The 22,095-nt window shown below is 42.5% G+C and overlaps 1 protein-coding gene across 1 annotated transcript in view; it reads left to right on the plus strand.

Moving 5' to 3' along the window:
• The first annotated feature begins 6,060 nt into the window (after positions 1-6,060).
• The window catches only part of sh3bp4a (SH3-domain binding protein 4a), a 42,984-nt gene continuing 26,949 nt past the window's right edge, over positions 6,061-22,095 (plus strand). Inside the window, exons 1-3 of the mRNA XM_040051603.1 lie at positions 6,061-6,338; positions 16,921-17,089; positions 17,725-20,078. Of these exons, the coding sequence (XP_039907537.1) occupies positions 16,966-17,089; positions 17,725-20,078 (2,478 nt within the window). The 5' untranslated portion in view covers positions 6,061-6,338; positions 16,921-16,965. The remainder of the gene's footprint in view (positions 6,339-16,920; positions 17,090-17,724; positions 20,079-22,095) is intronic.

Genomic DNA, 22,095 nt, shown 5'->3' on the forward strand with positions numbered 1-22,095 from the left:
CTTCACCCAGTATGTGACCTGCCCAACCAGAGTCAATAAAACACTGGACTTACTGTATGCCAATGCAGAAGAGGCATACAGTTCATCACCTCTCCCTCCCCTGGGCAGATCTGATCACAACCTGGTGCACCTTGTCCCTGTGTATGAGCCCTTAGTGCGCAGGGAGCCACCAGCCACCCGCACAGTACAGAGATGGTCAGAGGAGAGCGAGGAGGCTCTTAAGGATTGTTTTGAGTCGACTGTGTGGGAGGTGATTTGTGATGACCATGGAGAGGACATCGACAGCCTTACTACATGCATTACTGACTATATAAACTTCTGTGTGGATAACACTGTACCTACCAGGACTGTACGGTGTTTCTCCAACAACAAACCTTGGATTACCCCAGAAATTAAAACCGTCCTCAAGCAGAAGAGGAGGGCCTTCAAATCCAGAGACAAAGAGGAGTTGAAAAGGGTGCAGAGAGAGCTGAGGGGACTGATAAGGAATGGGAAGGAGAGCTACAGGCAGAAGATGGAGAACCAGCTTCAACAAAACAACGTTGGTGAAGTCTGGAGAGGCCTCAGAACCATCTCGGGCCACAAACAGCAGAACTCTCTGCCTGGGAGGGATGTGAGATGGGCAAATGAACTGAATCATTTCTTCAACAGATTTGATTCAGCCATGAGGCAGTCTGCAACATCGGCTGCAGACTCACCCACCCCCACTGCTGCTGTTCCACCTCAGACACTTCACACCTCCTCTATTCACCCTGCTCACTCCCCCCCACCCCCAACTGCAGCATCCAATACACACTCAACACAAGGCTCCAGCCTGTCTCTCTCAACCACCCAGGTTAGGAGGGAACTGAGGAGGATTAATGGCAAGAAGGCAGCGGGTCCAGATGGCATCAGCTCGAGGGTCGTCAGGTCCTGCGCGGACCAACTGTGTGGGGTGATGGAGCACCTCTTCAACCTGAGCCTGAGGTTGGGAAGAGTCCCACAGCTCTGGAAAACCTCCTGTGTTGTACCAGTGCCAAAGACTTCACGCCCCAAGGACCTCAACAGCTACAGGCCGGTGGCTCTGACATCCCACCTGATGAAGACCCTGGAGCGGTTGGTCCTGGCTCAGCTTCGGCGCCTAATAAGCTCATCACTGGACCCACTTCAGTTTGCCTACCAGCCTGGGATTGGAGCGGATGATGCCGTCATTCACCTCCTACATCGTTCCCTCGCTCACCTGGAGACCGCTGGAAGCACTGTGAGAATCATGTTCTTTGATTTCTCCAGTGCCTTCAACACCATTCTTCCCTCGGTTCTAAAGGACAAGCTGGTGAACTCTGGAGTGGACCATCACCTCACTACCTGGATCCTGGACTACCTCACCGACCGACCACAGTATGTGAGGACTCAGGGCTGTGTGTCGGACAGGGTCGTCTGCAGTACGGGGGCCCCACAGGGAACGGTTCTGGCTCCGTTCCTCTTCACCATCTACACTGCAGACTTCTCCCACAATTCCACCCAGTGCTTCCTGCAGAAGTTCTCTGATGACTCTGCAATAGTCGGCCTCATCACTGATGGGGACGACAAGGAGTACAGAGGTCTGACCCAAGACTTTGTGGACTGGTGCCAGCTGAACTACCTCCAGATCAACGCCAGTAAAACCAAGGAACTGGTGGTAGACTTCCGCAGGCACAAGCATTCTCCACTGCAACCACTGAACATCCAAGGTATGGACATTGAGGCTGTGGACAGCTACAGGTACCTTGGTGTTCATCTGAACAATAGACTGGACTGGACTCATAACTGAGACGCCCTCTACAGGAATGGGCAGAGCAGGCTGTACCTGCTGCGGAGACTCAGGTCGTTTGGAGTGGAGGGCCCACTCCTGAAGACCTTCTATGACTCTGTTGTGGCTTCTGCTATCTTTTATGGCGTGGTCTGCTGGGGCGGCAGCATCTCTGCTGGGGACAGGAAGAGACTGAACAGGGTGATCCGAAGGGCCAGCTCTGTTCTAGGATGCCCTCTGGACCCAGTGGAGGTGGTGAGTGACAGGAGAACGGCGGCTAAGCTGTCATCCCTGTTGGACAACATCTCCCACCCCATGCAGCAGACTGTGACAGCACTGAGCAGCTCCTTCAGTGGGAGACTGCGGCACCCACGGTGTGGGACGGAGAGATTTCGCAGGTCTTTCCTCCCCACTGCTGTCAGACTCCATAATAAAGACTTTAAACTGATCAAGCACACACATCCATACATATGCAATAATACTAAGTGCAATAATCCTTTCTGTCATCGTTGTATTTTTTACTCAGTTGTATATAGTATTTGTATTTGTATTCTATTTTTATCTTATTGTATATTTATTTTATTTTATTCTACTGTATATAGTATTTTATTCTATTCTGTACAGTTGTGTACTGTATTTATTCTTATTGTATTCTAATTTTTGCCTCATAACTTTTGCACTGTCCACTTCCTGCTGTGACAAAACAAATTTCCCACGTGTGGGACTAATAAGGTATCTATATTATCTTACTATCTTATCTTATCTTATCTTATATAGTTTAGAGTTGGATACAGATTTTATCTTTTTGTGGTGTGATTTTTGATTTTTAGAGAATGTTTTGAAATAAACGTCAAATTGCATTTAACCTGTGCGATTTTTTTTTTATTATAAAAAGAAAAGGTTTTCCACATATGCAAAAAGTGCCCTTTTTTCCCCCTGGAGCACTTGCACGCCACTGATTCTGAACTAATTAAAGCACAGTTCATTTTTTTCTGACTTTTCTGAATGTTGTTCGCAATGTCACCCAGACCCCAGCAGCCACAGAGGGATTTTAGCTCGCTGACAATATTCAGTCACCAAACCATCTTTGACACGGCTCATTAGCAGAGGACCATCCTGCTCTACAAGTCATTAACCCTTCAGCTTTATTTATAGACAGGCCCACTCAGTGCTGATCATTACTGACTCCTGGGACAGTTTTGTTGTGTTTATTGACATTTTATTCCCTATTTATGGAAATAACAACAGGTTCATTTTGTTTACTGAAAATTGAAACATGTGTTGGAACTAAACAGATGAAACTTGGCTTCATTTTATGTCACATGTATCATGGACATGGTAAGGGTTAGTCAAGTGACATGCCACATTTATTTATATATTTACATTTAATAATTCTGATTCATTTCATGATTATATTTATTATACTTTTTAAAAAAAATTTTTTTTTTATTTTATTCATTTTATTACTAATTTTCTTTTTTGCCTTTTCTTTGGAATTTCTGTTTAATAAGCTAAACTTTTTATTTATTTTTTAAAACATATTATGTTTTATTTTCTTTGTGCTTTATCATTTCTCTTCATCAGTTCTGTTTATCTTCTATTTTTTACAATTTAGAATTAATTTTACTACAATTTAAGGTTTTTGATGGTTTTATTATCACAAATTTGCCCCTTTTTCTTTTGATTCATTTTATCTAATAATTTATGTGTTTTGTTCCTTTTTACCTCTTAATTTTTTACTTTTGCCTAATTTTGATTAATTTCATTTTATGTTTAGTATACACTCTGCACATTCTAACTTTACATTTAAATGTAACTTTTTATTTAATAATGTTTACATTTTTAATTTCTAAATGTAATATTTATTTGTAGTTTGTAGTTTATAGTTTATAATTTATAATTATTTATAAATATTAGCTTTTATTTAAGATTTTTCCATTATATTTAAGTTTTTACTTTATATTTTATTATTTTACTTTTTTATTTTTAACTATTATTGATACTTTGATTACTTTATTCTATTTCTTCTACTATTGTTTGACAGTTGTTATTTTCATAATCTATTTTTTAATTCAATTTCTTAACCGATGTAGGAGCGGTGCTGAGCAGGATCAATGTCCACAAGGCTGCAGGCCCTGATGGCATCCCCGGGCGTGTTCTCAGAGCGTGTTCTGGGGAGCTTGCAGGAGTGCTTACAGACATATTCAATCTGTCCTTGGCCCACACTGTGGTACCGGCCTGCTTCAAATCCACCTCCATCGTCCCGATACCCAAAAACTCCAACCCATCTTGCCTCAATGATTACCGCCCAGTAGCACTCACCCCCATCATCACTAAGTGCTTAGAGCGACTGGTCCTAGCACACTTCAAATCCTGTCTCCCCCCCACCCTGGACCCCCACCAATTCGCATACCGCCAGAACAGGAGCACAGAGGATGCAGTCTCCATCGCACTGCACTCTGTCCTCTCACACCTGGACAACAACAACACCTACGCCAGAATGCTGTTTATAGACTTCAGTTCAGCATTCAATACAATCCACCCCTCACAACTCATCAGGAAACTGACAGACCTGGGCATCAGTTCCCTCATCTGCAAATGGTTACTGGACTTCCTGACCAACCGCCCCCAACACGTCCGGCTGGATAACCACTGCTCATCTACCATCACAATGAACACCGGTGTACCACAAGGCTGTGTGATGAGCCCTTTCCTCTACTCCCTCTTCACCCACGACTGCAGACCTGCTGATGGTTCCAACACCATCATTAAGTTTGCAGATGACACCACGGTGATTGGCCTCATCAGTGACAACGATGAGGCCGCCTACAGGGAGGAGGTGGATCGTCTGGCTGAGTGGTGCGACAGAAACAACCTGCTGCTTAACACCGAGAAGACCAAGGAGCTCATCGTGGACTACAGGAGGAATGCTGACCCACATCCACCCATCCACATTAAGGGGACTGCTGTGGAGCGTGTGAGCAGCTTCAAGTTCCTGGGAGTCCACATCTCCGAGGATCTCACCTGGACGACCAACTGCTCCAAGCTGGTCAAGAAGGCTCACCAGCGCCTCTTCTTCTTGAGGACTCTGAGGAAGAACCACCTGTCCTCAGACATCCTGGTGAACTTCTATCGCTGCACCATCGAGAGCATCCTGACCAACTGTATAACAGTCTGGTACGGGAACTGCTCTGCCTCGGACCGGAAGGCGTTGCAGAGGGTCGTGAAAACTGCCCAGCGCATCGCCGGAGCACCACTTCCTGCCATAAAAGACATCTACAGGAAGCGGTGTCTGAAAAGGGCTGGGAAAATCATCAAAGACCCCAGTCACCCATCACATGGACTCTTCACCCTCCTGCCCTCTGGGAGGCGCTACAGGAGCCTCCGGACTAAGACCACCAGGTACCGGAACAGCTTCTTCCCCACAGCTGTCAGACTCCTGAACTCTGCCTCCTGACATCTGACCCACGTTAAACTCATGGACTGAACATACACACACCCACAATGGACAACTGTACCCTCAAACACACAATAATAACATGGACTGAACCACCACTCACAACCACTAGCACTTTATATAGCCTCTGTAGAAACTATCTACACCCTCACTTATCTTAACTGCACTACTGTATAGCTCTGTAAATAATCATTCTGTACATTCGATAATCTTTAATCCTACAACTGTTTACAACTTGCACAGTTCCCATTTCTGTATAGCTGTATATCTCAGATTCTGTAAAGTTATTTATTTCATATTCTGTATAGTTTTTCATATTTATATCCTGTTCATATCCTGTACATAGCTTGTACTCACTACAGCCTGTACATACTTGTAGTTATAGAATATTCACAACATACTTCATACCGTGTACATTATAACATACCATAATAGACCCATTTCTGTAATATACTCACATATCTATATTATTGCTAATATATATTGTAATATATCTATATCACTAAAGCACTTCTGGATGGATGCAAACTGCATTTCGTTGCCCTGTACCTGTGCATGTGCAATGACAATAAAGTTGAATTCTATTCTATTCTATTCTAATTTTTGTTTCAAACTTTTACCTTGTATTTTTTATTCCATTTTTAATTTCATTTTAGTTGTGAACTTTACATTTCTGTTTGAATATGTGACAAATCAGACGAAAACAATTTTCATAAGACTGCTTCAGTAAAGTAATAGATTACTTTAGTGTAACCATCCAATGTGCGCATGTATGTGCATGTGTTATGGCCCCGCCCCTCGTCCTGACGTCACCGCTCCTCTTCAGCGGCTGTCTCCAGTCCTCCGGCAGAGCGGAGCAGAGACGGACGCTTCAAGGGTTTTCAGCACGTCTGTAATCGTTAAAAACTTCTCGGACTAGAAACAAGCTCTTACTTTTTCTTCTCACTAATTTACCGTTTATAAAAACAAAAAATTGTTTTTTTTAAGGCAAATGTCGCTGGAAAAAAGGGGGGAAAGCAGAAGAAGAAGCGTCGCGCGGCTCTCCATCAGCTCCACTCTTCACCTTCACTCGGACCGTTCTCTGAGCGCACGGGAATTCCAGCCAGCTGGGAGGTCAGTTCACATTACAACAAATTTTAAAATTACAGCCTCTGACTCTGTTTCAAAGTACTTAACCGCTCAGTTTAGTGGTTACCTCAGCAGAACTGTGCATGGAGACAAATTCGGCTTTACTCACACATGATACACGTTATATATATTTATTCAGTTGCGCTGCTTCACACTGACTTTTTACTTACATTTATACCCCATAATGACTTTCTATAGTGTTTTACTAATATTTAATAGCATTTTCTCTGATAAGTTGTTTTAATGGTGTATGTGTATATTGTTATTTTATTTCCCCCAACATTTTCATGTTTTCCTTCGTGACCTTTTTGTCTTGTTATTTTATATACTGTCTTTAAAGCGGTGGTTCAAAAGGCAGCACAGTAAAAAGTGACTGGAAATGGCAATTTGGCAATTAGAGCTTATTGTCACGCGTGCACACGCTGTTATGCGCGTGCACGGCCCTTTCCAGCACCTCTTTAGCCCTGCAAGTAAGGTCATCTGATAAGCTCAAAATCCTCTCCCTCTCAGCTTCAAGGTTTAACAGGAGTGTTTTCCATGTTAAACACTTCTGCAAGAGACCTTTTGTCCTGTTTTCACCTATTCCTCTTCATCTGCTTGTCCTCCTCCTCTCTTTTTGCCTCAGCATCCTCCTGACACATCTTCCTCCTTTTGCACTTTTTTCCTGACTCTTCTCTTGCTGCATTCTCCCTTTCCCTCCTTTCTTTTCCCTCTGGTACTCTCCCCCCTCCTGTTCCTTCCCAGCCCTGCTGCATCCTTTTTCCCTGCTCTCTTCTCCCACTTGATTTTGACTGCCTACTCTTCATCCATGTCTTTACTCCCTCAAGTCCTCTTTCTCTTCTCCTCCCTATCCTCTTTTGTCCGTTTATTCACCTCTGTCTTATAAACCTTCACTCCCCCTTTGTATCCTCCTCCTCTGTCCTTTCCCTTTCCTTCATTATTTCCTGTCTTTTCCTCCCTCTCATTTTCCTCCTCTTCCCAGCCTCCTCCACTGAATCTCAGTTAACACACCTTGCCACACGAACCAATCACAATCAAACTGACATCACGTTCATGCTTCCCACACCAAAAAACATGGCATACTTAGTTTTTATAGTCTGCAAATTGGTCATCATGACCTCGTGGAACGGTTTGCTGCCTTGAAGTTAGATAATCACGTTTTTACACCTGAAGCTCTTCGGGTTGGTGAGGGGAAAAAAGTCCAAAAGCAACCAATTATATTCTCATTATCTCCTTCCTTTTAAAAATGGAGCTCTGTCACATTAGCACATCCTCTATTATCACTTTAAAATGGGCTAAACTCCTTTCATGGAATTATAAATGCTGCTAATGTCACCATTAGCTCCTTTTGCATTTTCCCTGAATAATAACTTTCCCCCATCACTCAACTCTTAATGCTTTGTAAAGCACCGCTTGGCTGTTTTCCTGCTGGAAATCGAGACATCAGAAGTGAGTTATAGCAATCAAAACACAAATTTAAGCGATTTGCCGCCCCGAAGCTGACCGGTTGACGTGTGCAAAGTGCCACTTCTTCTTAAACAGCCGTTTGCTGAAGAACCTCCTTCAGCGCGGAGGAGGAAGTGACACTAAAACTGAGCACTTAGCGGGCCTCGTGTACCTGGAAATTCATCCCAAGGGGGCGAGAGAGTGGCGATTGTAATATTTTACGGATGAATTTCTCCGGTGATGAACGGCGGCATTTCAGGGCAGAGCATTTCTGCAGACTAATGTACTTGACCACATGCCAAGAGGAAGGCTTTTTTATTTATTACTTTATTTCTGCGGGGCAGAAATGAGCAGGTCGGCGGAACGTGGTGCTTCTCTGTGTGCAGACTTAAAGAAAAGACGTTTTAAATGTTTTCTACAAAACAGAAGAAGTCCCAGTATTATGGTTGCCCATAATACTCCTTTATTTGCCTCGTCATCATATTATTTGGAGATTTTTCAATAAAGAGTTGAGCCTTTAATTTGATCATTGATGTTGTGCTGGCTCATTTTAAGCTAAGAGAAGATTAATTTAGATAAATAAAAGATCCCTTTAATGTATTTAGCACACCGTGATATAACAATCAACTGTAGCCTTCGGTCTCATTGGTAGTTCAATCACTCGCCTTGAAGTTCAGAAAAGCTTACATTGGGATCCGCCCACTTGGCTTAAGGTTGCTGAAGATCATTGACTTCTTTTCCTGTGTGGATGCCCCCTGATCCATCTAGGGTTAGGGGTAGATTTAGCATTGTCATGTTTGGAAAAATTTGATTATTTAAAATGTGGTTAAATTACAAGATAATCCTACTCTTAAACAGGTGGTTAGAAGTGACTCAGGTAGATGGACAGGTAGGTAAGAAGACTGTTTGGCAGACAGGCTGATAGACCGATAGGTGGGTAGATAGTCAGATGGATAGGCAGGTAGGTATGCAGAAAGAGTGATAAACAGGTAACTAGGCAGCTAGGTAGACAGATGAACATACAGATAGGTTTGCATATAGGTAGGTAGGTTGGTCGACAGATTGATAAATGGGTAGGTAGGTAGGTAGAAAAATCACAGACATACCATAAAAAGTAAACAGTTTAAATACGCAATTAGTTGCATATATATATATATATATATATATATATATGCAGGATCGAGGCATTACTGTAAATGGACTGACAGGGACATTTCCACTTACACTGGTGGGTCAACAACTCAGCATCCAGAGTATCTTAATTATTCCCAGTAATAGAATCAGAATCAGTAAAAACAGAAAATAAATGGATGCCTTGCAAGTGTGATTCACTTCCACATTGGCTTCACTTTATACAGTCTTTACGATCAGCATTTTTGGGGGCGGTTTAATTCCCTGTCCTTTCAGGCTCCTAGAAACATCTACGGTGGCCCACAGAGACCAGTCATTAAACTCCTGCCCAATCAAACCAACTGAAAGAGAAGGTGAAACCACTAATTAGTGGTGACCGTTATCCTCATTCATTTTTAATTTCATTTGGCAGCATGCAAACTTCCAAGGACATCTTTGCCCCGGAGTTCTTGCTTCATTTCGACCACATCGCAGGTGTAAACACACGTCCCCTGGTGCATGCTGGGGGCAAAGCTGCATCGCCTCGGGCAGGCCTGGTCGCCACTTGACTCAACTCGACCTAATGTGTTTGCGTCTCGAGGTTGGCACTGAATTAAACCCGAGAGCCTGTTCTCAGTTTCCTGCAGAACAGATGAAAGAGCTGACATTTAGTGGAGCTTAAAGTCGAATCAGACTGGCTTTTTGATGGCTCCAGCTTCACTCTTTTGCCGAAAGAGGTGTTTATTTTTCACATTAATGGAATGTGGAGGTTTTATCTCATGTTTACTGTTTGAAGATTTAGCTAACAAGCCTATAAAGGTGTTTTTATTTCATCTTACTAAACTGATCTCCGAGAATTACAGCACAAGAGGAAGTGAGGAGCTTACTTTGGGGTGCTTGATCATGATTTAGGAGACTTTTAGTCCTGCTTTGATCTGACATTGCTGCCTACAATAGATATTGTAGGTTAAGTTTAAGGCTTTGTCTTCCTGCCAGCAGATGTGTGCTGCCCATCAGAAACAGCCATGATGGAAAAATGATAAAGTCTCCATGAGCATATGGCTGCTGGAAATAGTCATTACAGTTACATTCATCCACGGGGATTAGGACCGGCCCACTCTCGGCTAATTAAACTTTCGACTCCCCGATGTGCTCGCTGCTCCTGCGCTCCATCAGCCTGACCGAAATGTGTGGATAACTCGTAAACATTTTGACAACTCGCATGTGAATGCAATGCAAAGGCTGGCCAAGAAGCGCGCCGGCAGCTCACTGCAAAGCCTCTAAAAGATGCTATTTTGGCATTTTCACTGCCTCTGAATTGGAAATTTATCTGCAAACATGAAGTAGACACAAGTGGGAGAGATCATTTTGCTCTCTGTAGTTGGAGTTATTATTTCTGTATCTCCTCGGTTCTCAGAGGCGATCAAACAAGCTTGTTTCTCTCTTGTCCTTTTAATGACTTGTGTCATTTTCCTCATCAGATCCTAGATGGGGGTTTTTCTTCCCTGACAAAAGTTTGAGCTTCTAGCACTCCATTTTTCTCAGAGCTGAACCTCCTGCAGTGAACTCCCCCTCCCTCACCTGTATCTGTCAGAGCCATCCTCACCTCCCGCTGCATTTAGCACTGATTGTCGTGGCATTATATCAAAGAGAGGACACGGTATTTTTGTCTGCTGGCTTGTTATTGATAGCAGCCGAGCCGGCTCGCTGAGTGCTCATTTTTGAACAGGAAGGAGGGGTTTTATCGATGAGCCGCACGCTCAGGAAAATTAAATGTCACCTCAAAGGAGTTTGACCGGCTTTCAGCGGGAGCTTCCAGGTGAACATTTGCAGCCATTAAGCAATTCCCCCACTTTCTCTTCCCTGCACACCCCACATCTGAGAGTCCACCTCCGCTGCAGTTTTGTTTAATCTCCAGAGAGGCAGATGTGAAAATATCAGCAGGTTTGCAACGGAGCAGCTGAAAAACTCAAGGATAATAAACACATGCATGAACCAAAAGACTAGAGGAAGTTTTGGGGTTTTTTTCAGCTTTAATGGAGATAAAATGATTGTTCATTAAGGTAGAGTACCTAGTGTTTGAGCCACTGTAGTAGAGCTGAGCACAAAAAGAATAACCAGAGAACATTTCAACCTTGACAGTGGCGAGGATGCAAGAAGCCCTGCTGCTCAATATGCTACTGCCCAGATAGATAGGAGACAATATGCACCCCCTCCCTCCATCACCACCTTCAGAAACCATGGTGGGTATTGGCAGCCTCAAAGAATACAATAGGACAATCAGACTATTGAAATCACCCAACCCTACACTGCAATATCTTTTGTTCGCTCGTTCCTCTCCTTACATTCATCCTTCTTACTGGCACTAATCACTGACTTGGTTTCATCAGTTTATACTGTACTCTAGTATTCAATTGGATTTTTGTCCCTTATTCCCAGTGAAATGCTGGCATGTCTTAGCCCACCCCAAGAGTTTAGCTTTGTTTTCTCTCCTGAGAATCAGGCTAGAGATGCTTTTTTATCCTCTGAGATTACTAGGCAGTCTTCTTCTTGTTATAGTTTTGCTTTTCTGCCTTAGTGCAGAGTTTTTAAAACTTTTTTGTGCCTAAGGCCCATTTTCACAATTTCAACACTTGCTTGTATTCATATCTGCACAAAATATCCTCAGATCAGATCAGGTTTCAGGGAGAATACTGGAGCCTCTTTTTCACTGGAACCTATTCAGTTCGGCTCAACTCGACTTGGTTTCAGTCGTTTTCCATTACAATTGTGTGTGATGTTTGATGATTGAGAGTCTGGGCAGATCCTATGTGAAAAAGGTAGGTTGTTCAAAACATTAGGAGCCGCACCTGTAAAACCTCTGTCACCTCTGCTTTTGAGCCTGGATCTTCTGTTCTCTTATGAAGGCATCTTTGACTGCCCTTTTGCCAGATCTGGATCCAGCAAGACGCCTTGTCGCCAGTCTACTAGCATTTACCTTGCCTCCACCACCTTATCCAACACTTTCACACTGTTCACAAATGGCATATCTGCCTCTGGAGTGGGATCTAGCGCTCTTTAAAATACATTTTTCCACACGGGGATTTTTACTTTGCAAGTGCCTTTTCAGCTTGTTTGGCGACTTCCTCCATGGTCTGAGAGCTGCTGATGTCACGAGACAGAGGTTGCATCGCCATCTGCTACCAGTTTTTCTCCTTGCTTTAGGTGGTGGGACTTGTGCACTGGTGGTTAGTCGTGGTTTACTCCACAGAAGTGTTCATTACTCCTCACTGTCAATCAGCACCATTGATGTGTCACACTTTAATAAATCCTACCATGCTGTAACTGCAAACAGTCTGGGTTTAGCTGGACTTCCCCTAGAAAGGATTTTTAAAATACTAGAAACTGGTTGATTCCTTGCCTTTTTTTGCAGTGTTATATCAAAATTGGTTGAGGCAGGACACTCTGACACAGCTGTATTTGGCTCAAAGCACACCATTTGGGAGATCCTTATCATGGCTGGTTCCCCCCTTGTGCTTTAGAGCGCCTCACAGTCCCTGATTTAGAAACTAGTCATAATCTGAGGCTGAAAACACCCCTCTTTGCTTAGAATAATATTCTGAATTCTGACTCATTCTCTTAATTCTGATGCTTCCTGCTATCAAATTACTGCTTAGTCAGCAGTGTTCAGCGAAAAACTGACACACAGCCATGTTTCTGACAGGTGAACAATGGCTGTAGGTTGATTTAGTCGAACAAGCCCCTGATGAGTCCATCAAATCCACCTCAGCTTCATCTGAATACTTCCTCAGTGGAAGGTTATACAATAACGGCATGTAACAATAATCGTCAATGCCAGACATGTTCAAAGAGAGCTGAGATTTTCACATAGTTGAAAATACAATAATTTCAAAAGGAGTAGGGACCTTAGACAAAGTACTCAGTGTGCACAGATACACTGAAGTTGTGAATATCACAATTTTACACTGAGGATTAACCTCCAACCCAGATGAAGCTCAGTTTTTGATGCTTTGCTTTTGGTTTTCTTTCAGTTTGCAAGCTTTGATGCTGTGTGATGAGAGGGAAGACAGTTTTTAGAAGAAGCTTTATGTTTTAAACCAACAATTTTGTCCTCCAAAACTAGTATTGAGCCCTCTCAGGAAACTCTTCCAATAGTCTTTTTGGTTGAGCAGCTGCTCAGAGGAAACAAAAAGCTGGTGTACTCTCAATAATGCATGTCGGTAGCTACTAATAATACTGCAGCTAATTTGCTGTGTTGCCTTTAGTTGTGCGTGAAAGCTGCAAAGCATTACTTTATGAAAATGAGCTGCATGGAAATCCACCTGCACACATTACAGCTCTAATAATGACAATCAGTGAAAGGCATTTTCATGGCGCCTCCTGCAGTCTGTGTTGCTTTAATCAGATTAAAATGGCATCATTAGTGTGCAAATGCAAATGTCCCCACTGTCGCCGCTCGCCACGTCCTGCCGGAATAATAAAGTCTCGTGGGACGTTTTTGCTGCAAAACAATTTCTTGCCGCCCCTCTAATCAGATTATAGTCCTCTGTTGCCTGTGTGTGTTTTTCAAATTTAATCACAGCTCATTTCTGACAAGAAAATTGGTAACTTGCTTGATATGGTCTGAGATATAAAATAAGCACTGTGTGCAAACAGCCTCTGAGATTGGCCTGCAATTTTTTACATTTCTGTATGTGTATGTTCAAAAATGCTACATGTCCTGAAGTATGTGAACAGAACTGTCCAAATATTTGATAATTAAATCAGTCTTTGTAGTTTTTCTGCATTTTTGTGGTTTTGTCTCAGAACAGGATTGAATATTGAATATTGAATATTGAATATTTTAGACATTCTCAATACTAAATGATGCCACCAGTACATAACAGACCCTTCAGTTTACAATTTTGTTTTGTTATCATCCATCCATCCATTCTGTACCGCTTATGCATTTAAAGGTCGCGGGGGGTCGCATCGATTTAATCAGAGGTTTTGTAATGTTGGATTACAATGTGAATATGGACCTGAAGCTGCATTAGTTTGGTGTAGAAAAACTCAACCACTACCTTTAGCCCACTCACACAACATAAGCTGTAGTTTCTGGCTAGTGTGATGACTACAGTTTCTTGGACGCTGAGTACTAGCTAGTTGTGAAACTCTTCCATCCATATTCTACCACTTATCGATGTCCAGGTCACGTGGGTAGCTGTCTAAGCAAAGAGGCCCAGCCTTTCCTCTCCCTGGCCTCCTTTAGTTCTTCTGAAGGGGAATTGAGGCAATCCCAAGCTGGCCAAGGGCTCACCTCAACTCAGGAAGCACTCAGGATTCATTTAGTCAGATACTCAAACCGACTCCAATACACTTTTTAGTGTATTGGAGTAAGGACTCTACTCTGAGCCCCCTCAAACGGTTGAGCTCCTCACCGTATCTCTGAGGGAAAGCTCGAAGGAAGCTAATATTGCCACTTATATCTGTGAAGTATCATTGATCTCATTCTTTTGATTGTGGCTGTATGACCGGTCAGCAAGACTCCTGATATACAGTAACAGATCGATTTAATTTTTTCCGTAAATCCTACGTCTAAAGGACTCCAGATGAAATTATACACATGCACACTTGGTATTAGTATTCTCTATAGTCATTTCAATTGTATAAATGTGCATTACACCATTTCAGTTTTTTAGATTACTTGTTCTTTTTGTGTGTGTGTGTGTGTGTTATTTTTAAGAGACTCCTTATTTCTTTAAATGTATTTAACTCTCTGTTAAATGAATGTGTTACAACACTACAACGCTTCATGAAGCACTTCAGTCAGTCCACACTAAGTTTCCTCTTTTTTTTTTTTTTTTTTATGTATTTATTTATGCAAGTTTCAAAATTTTTTACACATTCACAAACAGCGGGACAGAAGAACACAGACAATAAAGACAATAACAACCAAAAAAACCCCAAACAAAAAAAAAAAAAAAAAAAACAGAGCAACAAACCACACAACAGGGTACACGGCCAGCACTTATTAAAAACAGCAGAGAAGCAAACAAAGCAACTGGTATACATGTCAAACAACTCACAATCTAGTGAGTCCAATCCACAAGATCAAATCCAAAGATCGCTAGGAGGAGCTGATAACAATCATGCAATAACAGTTATGGGCAACAGCTCAGAATGAAAGCAGTTAAAACAACATGGTCAGGACCCAGGGCGTGGACTGTCCTTCTTAATGTGGTCTATAAAGGGCCCCCATATCTTCCTGAACTTCTCCATGGAATCAGACGTAGAGAACCGAATTTCTTCCAGGTATAGACAGGAGACCATCTCCTCGAGCCACCTCTTGAAGCAGGGAGGGGAGGCAGATTTCCACTCCCCCAGAATCAGACGTTTGGCAATCACCATACCAAACATGAGGGCCTGTTGAACAGCAAAGGGAAGTGCCAAGGAGTCGCCGGAGCAGCCCAGGATCACCATAAGACAGTCAGGATACAGTTGCCTATCATAAACAGTGCTATAGAAACTAAAAATACTAGTCCAAAAGGCTGTAAGCGTAGAACAGGACCAAAAGAGATGGCCAAGAGTACCGTCCACAAGTTTACATTTATCACATTTGGGGGAAACGTTAGGAAAAATCTTGTTCAATTTGGTTTTGGAATAGTGCAGTCTATGGACAACCTTAAATTGAATTAACTGAAGCCGGGCGTTAACAGAGCATAGTTTTATCCGACTTAACACTTCAGCCCATAGATCGTCAGAGATAACCAAACCAGTGTCCCTTGTCCAAGCCTCTTTAATATGGCAAGAGGGGGCTGCCGAAGAAAAAAGGTTAACAAGCCGAGAAATTAAGTGTTTCGAGGTGGGAGGTTCGTTCATTATATTGTAAAAGACATGCTGTATGGGGATGGTATCTAAATTTGAGAATGCTTGCTTGACATAATTCCTAATTTGTAAGTACCGAAAAAAATGACTTGTAGGGAGATTGTACTTTGTCTGAAGCTGAGCAAAAGAGGCAAAATGATTGTCAATATAAAGATCCTTTATAGCAATTAACCCTTTGACAGGCCATTGTTTGAAAGCAGCATCCATTGTACTAGGCGTAAAGCTAGGATTGTGGCAGTTTCCTCTTTTACCAGCTCACTGAGCTCATCCATGTTATTGTCCAAACACCTCCCATTCCGCATGATGATCGCTGGAACAGCTCCAACTCTGAAACCTTGTTGTTTCCTTCTTAGCTTTTGAGGATTGTGTCTCATTTCATTTAATAAAGATGGGCAGGGGAAACATATCTCCAAGCTAGTCAGTGAGCCTGTTGAGTTAGTTGCTAAGGGGACAATAAGTTTGCAGTGTTTATTCAAAATGTTGCGCCATCTGTTTGTGTCTTGTAAAGGGTCTAGATTTAAATCTGGGTTGGAAAAGGTTTTTACATCCATGGTTTTGAGCAATCAGCTATCACATAAAGGATATCTAAATACTCTTTGTCTTTGGATTTGTGTGTTCTTTTTGTAGTTTGACTCGCTTTTTAGAAATATCTACTGTTTCATGTTGCAAAGTTTTGAGGATTTGGAAGCGATAGAGGTGGTATAGCATGCAAAGAGTTTTCTACACTCTGTTATTCCTGCGAAGAAATAAAAGTGAGGTTCCCTTGTTCTTTACAATATGTTCCTGACCTTCCTCACTGCCACTGTGACTCAGAACTTAAATCTGTTGTGGATTTATTTCTTTATTGCTTTTCAATTGTTCTCATGAATCACATCTCTGTTTCTCCCCGACTTCAACACACTTGCTCTTTGCATTGATTCAGAAAAACACTCCGTGTTCATGCTGGGGCTCATTTCTTTGCCAGCCTTATTTTCTGCTCCTGCAGCTTTGACCTTTGACTATGCTACTGATGTAGAAAATTAGCATTGCTTCTGGAAGTTGCACCAGATTTGCTTGAATGCCTAAGTGAGTGTTCTTGAATGTTTATAATTGGCTGGGTGCTCCCATCCAGTCCCTAAATCCTTTATGTTTGTTTCCCTTTCAGTTGAAAAGCTGCCGATGAGCCAACTTTTTTTTTTAAGTACCGGCCATGGCTGCCCATCGGATCATCAGAGTGACTAACAACAACCACATCCTGCCTCGATGTAAGTCTGAGGGGACGCTCATCGACCTCAGTGAAGGGGTGTCCGGGGCCAGTCTCAGCGATGTCAAAGGTCAGTGTCCAACTGCAGCCACGCCACTTTTGTGCAGTTGCAACGCGTTTGTGGCCCTTTGAGGTCCAAACCCATGATTCGTTTAAAAAAACGTTTCATTAAATTTCACTTGAAATCTGGAACTTAAATAATTTGTTTTAATTTTTATGCTTTTCATCTTTTTGCAGTTAAATTATTCAGCTAAAAATAGGCTTATTCATTTCCGAGTTCTTTCACTTCACTGGTTTCATCTCATTACAGCTTTGTTTACATGCTCCATATACGCTAATGAGGTGATCTAAATATAGTAAATTATGCAGTAAATTATGCGCTTCATCTGATCATACACACCTGAGAAAATATAGTTGGATTCAGATTATTAGAGACAAGCTTTTGGTTGTTCTGTGGGTACTGTGGCTATCTTATGATCTGTTTTTACTGAACCACTGACCCATTTGGATACAAGTCTCTCAGGGAGATCCAAAGTACGACTACCTAATTAGCTCAACTGGTTCATTATATCTGTCTCTGATTATGAGACAAGCACTGTTAACTACAGCACAGTGATTAAGTGCACTTACCTAAAGTAGGGCCAAATCATTTACAAAACTCTTTGCAATCAGGACAACTACCATGTAATCTCTTTTCCTTTTCAGTGCCTTCTCCGAGTGCCTTAAGGCTGGACACTTCAGCCTCCTATGGAGCTGCACAGGAAGTTGTTGCCATAAAGGATTATTGCCCGAGCAGCTTTACCACTCTCAAATTCTCCAAAGGTGATCGTCTGTATGTGCTGGACACATCAGGGGGAGAATGGTGGTATGCCCACAACAACACAGAAATGGGATACATCCCAGCCGCATATGTCCAGCCGGTCAGCTTCAGGAACTCTTCACTGAGCGACAGTGGGATGATTGACAGTGCTGGGGAGGGGTATGAGGATGGACTAAAGGAATCTGGAGGTCTCGGAGAGTGGACAGCAGTGAGCCTAAGGCCCTCTCCAATTTACAACAACAGCCACTTTTCTGCAAACCCCTTTATCTGTCCCTTAGATCAAAACTGCAAAGAGGCAGATGTGAGACACTCAGCAGATCTCAATTTCTTTGATGCTCTGGCATCACCATCGACATGCTCCACCTTTAGTACTAGTACAATCGTGAACAATGGGTTTCACAGCTATAATTTTAATAGTACTAACCCTATCAGCCCCATCCAAGAGATTACACCTAACCTCCACAGGGATAATCCATTTTTCAGGAGTAAGCGTTCCCACAGTCTGTCTGAACTGTCCGTGCTACAAGCACAATCAAATGCAACCTTACCTTCTTCTGGATTCTTCACGGGCCTTAAGGCTCCGTCACCGGAGCAGTTTCAGAGCAGGGAGGACTTCAGGACTGCATGGCTAAACCACAGAAAACTAGCCAGGTCTTGCCATGACCTTGACTCTCTGGGTCAGAGTCCAGGATGGGGGCAGACACAGCCGGTGGAGACCAACATAGTGTGCAGGTTGGACTGTAATGGAGGGGTTGTTCAGCTTCCAGACACCCACATAAGCGTGCACATTCCAGAGGGACACGTTAGCCATGGAGACCACCAGCAGATCTCCTTGAAAGCCTTACTAGACCCTCCTCTGGAACTAAATAATGATCACTGCTCTACCATAAGCCCTGTGGTGGAACTCAAGCTCAGCAACATGGAGACCAAGTCTTTCATCACGCTGGAGATGAAGGTATCAGTAACTGTGAAGAGAGAGAGCTGTCACACTGCTGAAGTGGTTTGTGTTCGTAGTGATTTTAAAGAAGGGCCTTATACACCAATCCCTAATGCTTACATATACAAGGATACAGTGCAGGTACAGCTGGATAGTCTCGAGCCCTGCATATACGTGGCTGTTGTGGTTCAGTCACAGTACCTCAGCCACAATACAACTGTTTGGGACCACGTGCAGAAGAAGGTAACTTTGGGTGTATATGGACCCAAGCACATTCACCCATCCTTCAAGACAGTTGTGGCCATGTTTGGGCATGACTGTGCTCCTAAAACCTTGCTGGTAAATGAAGTCGGCCGGCAGTCTAGCTCAACTCCGCCAGTGGCCCTCCAGCTGTGGGGGAAGCACCAGTTTGTTTTGGGATACCCTCAGGACCTCAAGGTTGGTTTGTACTCCAACATGTCCAACTACCAGGTAAAGGCAAGTGAGGGCGCTGGCATGATTCGTGGATTTCAGGTAAAACTGGGGAAAGTGAGCAGACTCCTGTACATGATCACATCGCACAACCCCAGCAGCATCTCAGACTTTACTCTCAGGGTCCAAGTCAAAGATGCCCTCGATTGTATCCTGACTCAGTTCTGCGTCCAAACCCCACAGCCACCACCAAAGACAGGCGCAAGGATTACAGGCCAGAGGAGGTTCTTGAAAAAGAAAGAGGTGGATAAGATTGTCCTCTCACCTTTAGCTGTCACCTCAAAATACCCCAAATTTCAGGAGCGGTGCATTACAAACCTGAAATTTGGGAAACTGATAAAAACAGTTATCAGACAGCACAAAAGTACCTATTTGTTGGAGTACAAGAAGGGGGATGTTATTGCCTTGCTCAGTGAGGAGAAAATCAAACTACGAGGGCAGCTGCGGACCAAAGAATGGTACATTGGATACTATCAGGGGAAGGTGGGGCTTGTCCACGCCAAAAACGTTTTGGTTCTGGGTAAGGTCAAGCCCATTTATTGGTGTGGACCGGACTTAACGACCACAATGCTGCTGGAGCAGATCCTGAAGCCTTGCAAATTTCTTACTTATATTTATGCGACTGTGAGGACGATTTTAATGGAGAACGTTGGTAGCTGGAGGGCATTTGTGGACGCACTTGGATATGGGAATTTGCCATTGAATTATTTTTGTCGGACTGAGTTGGACAATGAACCAGAGAAGGTGGCATCAGTTCTGGAGAAACTCAAAGAGGAATGCACCAATATGGAGAATAAGGAGAGGAAGTCCTTCCAAAGGGAACTCATGATGGTAAGACAGAGTAATGGAAGTTTTGGTATTAATGTTACAGTATAATGATATAATGGATGATATTCTTGTTTGTCTATTGATAGATGGCTTAGACCAATCTTGGTGAAGCTAAATAGCTTAAAGGATTTTGTGACAGTTGGTGGAACATAACTTTATTTCTTTGTTTTCTGTAAACTGATTGAAACCTGAAATTTCCATAACTTATGTTGTTTTTGTAGTCCTTTATGTGTTGCATTTTTCAAGAACACAGACCGGTCATTTCCCACTCATAAACCTAGCTTGATTGATCTGCCTCACATAAGTATATCTGATTTTTATTGGCTTCATAATATAGACATTATACATTTGCATAATAAGCAAAAGATCCCTGATTTAATGCCAGGAGAAGACAAAGATTGTGGCTATCAGGGTGCTATTAAGGGTATCCAGTTTTTTAAAAATCTGCTAACCTGATAACCAGCTAACGAAAGCCCTTCCTGTCTCATGAATTACTACTTTTGTGGCAGTCCTCATTAGGGCTGCTCGATTATGGCAAAAATGATAATCACGATTATTTTCACTGAAATTGAGATCTCGATTATTTGACGATATTTATTTAACAATAACAATGTATTGAATAATGACTTTAAAGATTGTCAAAAAATAATATAAAATAGTGTGCAAATACTGATAACAGTGCAAATGTTTGCAATATAAAAAATAAATGAAAAATGTAAACATCTATGTTTAGTGAACTTTGCAGTGTTGCTCTGTGGTGCAGCTACGACACTGTAGCAAAGTTTACACACTGTCTACTTGATCCACGTCTGACTCCGCGAACCCATAATGTTTCCACACCACTGAAATTTTTTTTAACTCTCTTTTCAACCAACGGCAGTCACTCTCCTCTCCAAATAACTTCTGCTTAGCTTTCTGAGCTTCCCTCGGGTCCTCTTAATCAGCGGTCCCCAACCCCCGGGCCTTGGACCGGTACCGGTCCGTGAGTCGTTTGGTACGGGGCCGCGAGAGTTGGGGCTCAGGTGTGAAATGTATAGTTTTCAGGGTTTTTATCGGTTTTCAGCGTTATTTTGTTATCGTTTTGATCGTTAACTCGGTTTTCCTGGGTCTTTTCATGTGTGTTATGAATAAATTTAATTTTTTTTCGGTACTGGTACTAGTTTTATTTTGTTGTATTTATCCGCGACACCTTAAAGGCCGGTCCATGAAAATATTGTCGGGCATAAACCGGTCCATGGCGCAAAAAAGGTTGGAGACCGCTGCTCTTAATTGTTGTGACACGTGTTCGAAATGCAGAGAGGTGCGCTCGATTTGCCACACGGAGCAGCGCGAGAGTAAAGCACGAGGGAGGGGCCAATAATCGGCTCAGTCATTTTTAATGATCGCTGAAAGGCCAGATCGTAATCGTGATTAAAATTCGATTAATTGAGCAGCCCTAGTCCTCATCCTGCTGCTTCTCCAGTGAGTCTGTCATCCAGTTTCACTATCTTGCTAGTGTTGGTCCTTGTTGGTCTGGAGATCTTGAGGAACCTCCAGCAGATGGAGGACTGGTTCATAGTTAGCTACTTCAAGTTTACTGAGGCTGCAGAGCAAAAACAGGATGTGCAACTGCAACAACAGTGCTAATGGATTTGGTTCAAGGTTCAAGGTTCAAGGTTCTTTATTTGTCACATGCATAGTTATACAAGTATAACACACAGTGAAATGTAGGCTGACACGCTCCTCGACATGTGCAAAAATTGGGGGGGGGGGGGTGTAGAGGAAGAACATATATTATATATATATATATATATATATATATATATATATATTATATATATATATATATATTATATATATATATACGTACGTATGTATGTATGTATATATATATATATACATACATACATACATACATACATATACAGACATATAGTATATACACTGGGTGAATGTGCAGTAGTAGCAGCAAGCAGGTGAATTCTGTATATTAAATGAATAGACATCTGACTATTTTACAGGAGACAATATAAACATATTT

Source organism: Simochromis diagramma, unplaced genomic scaffold (genome assembly GCF_900408965.1).
Source record: "Simochromis diagramma unplaced genomic scaffold, fSimDia1.1 OVJJ01000107.1, whole genome shotgun sequence".
Lineage (NCBI taxonomy): Eukaryota > Metazoa > Chordata > Actinopteri > Cichliformes > Cichlidae > Simochromis > Simochromis diagramma.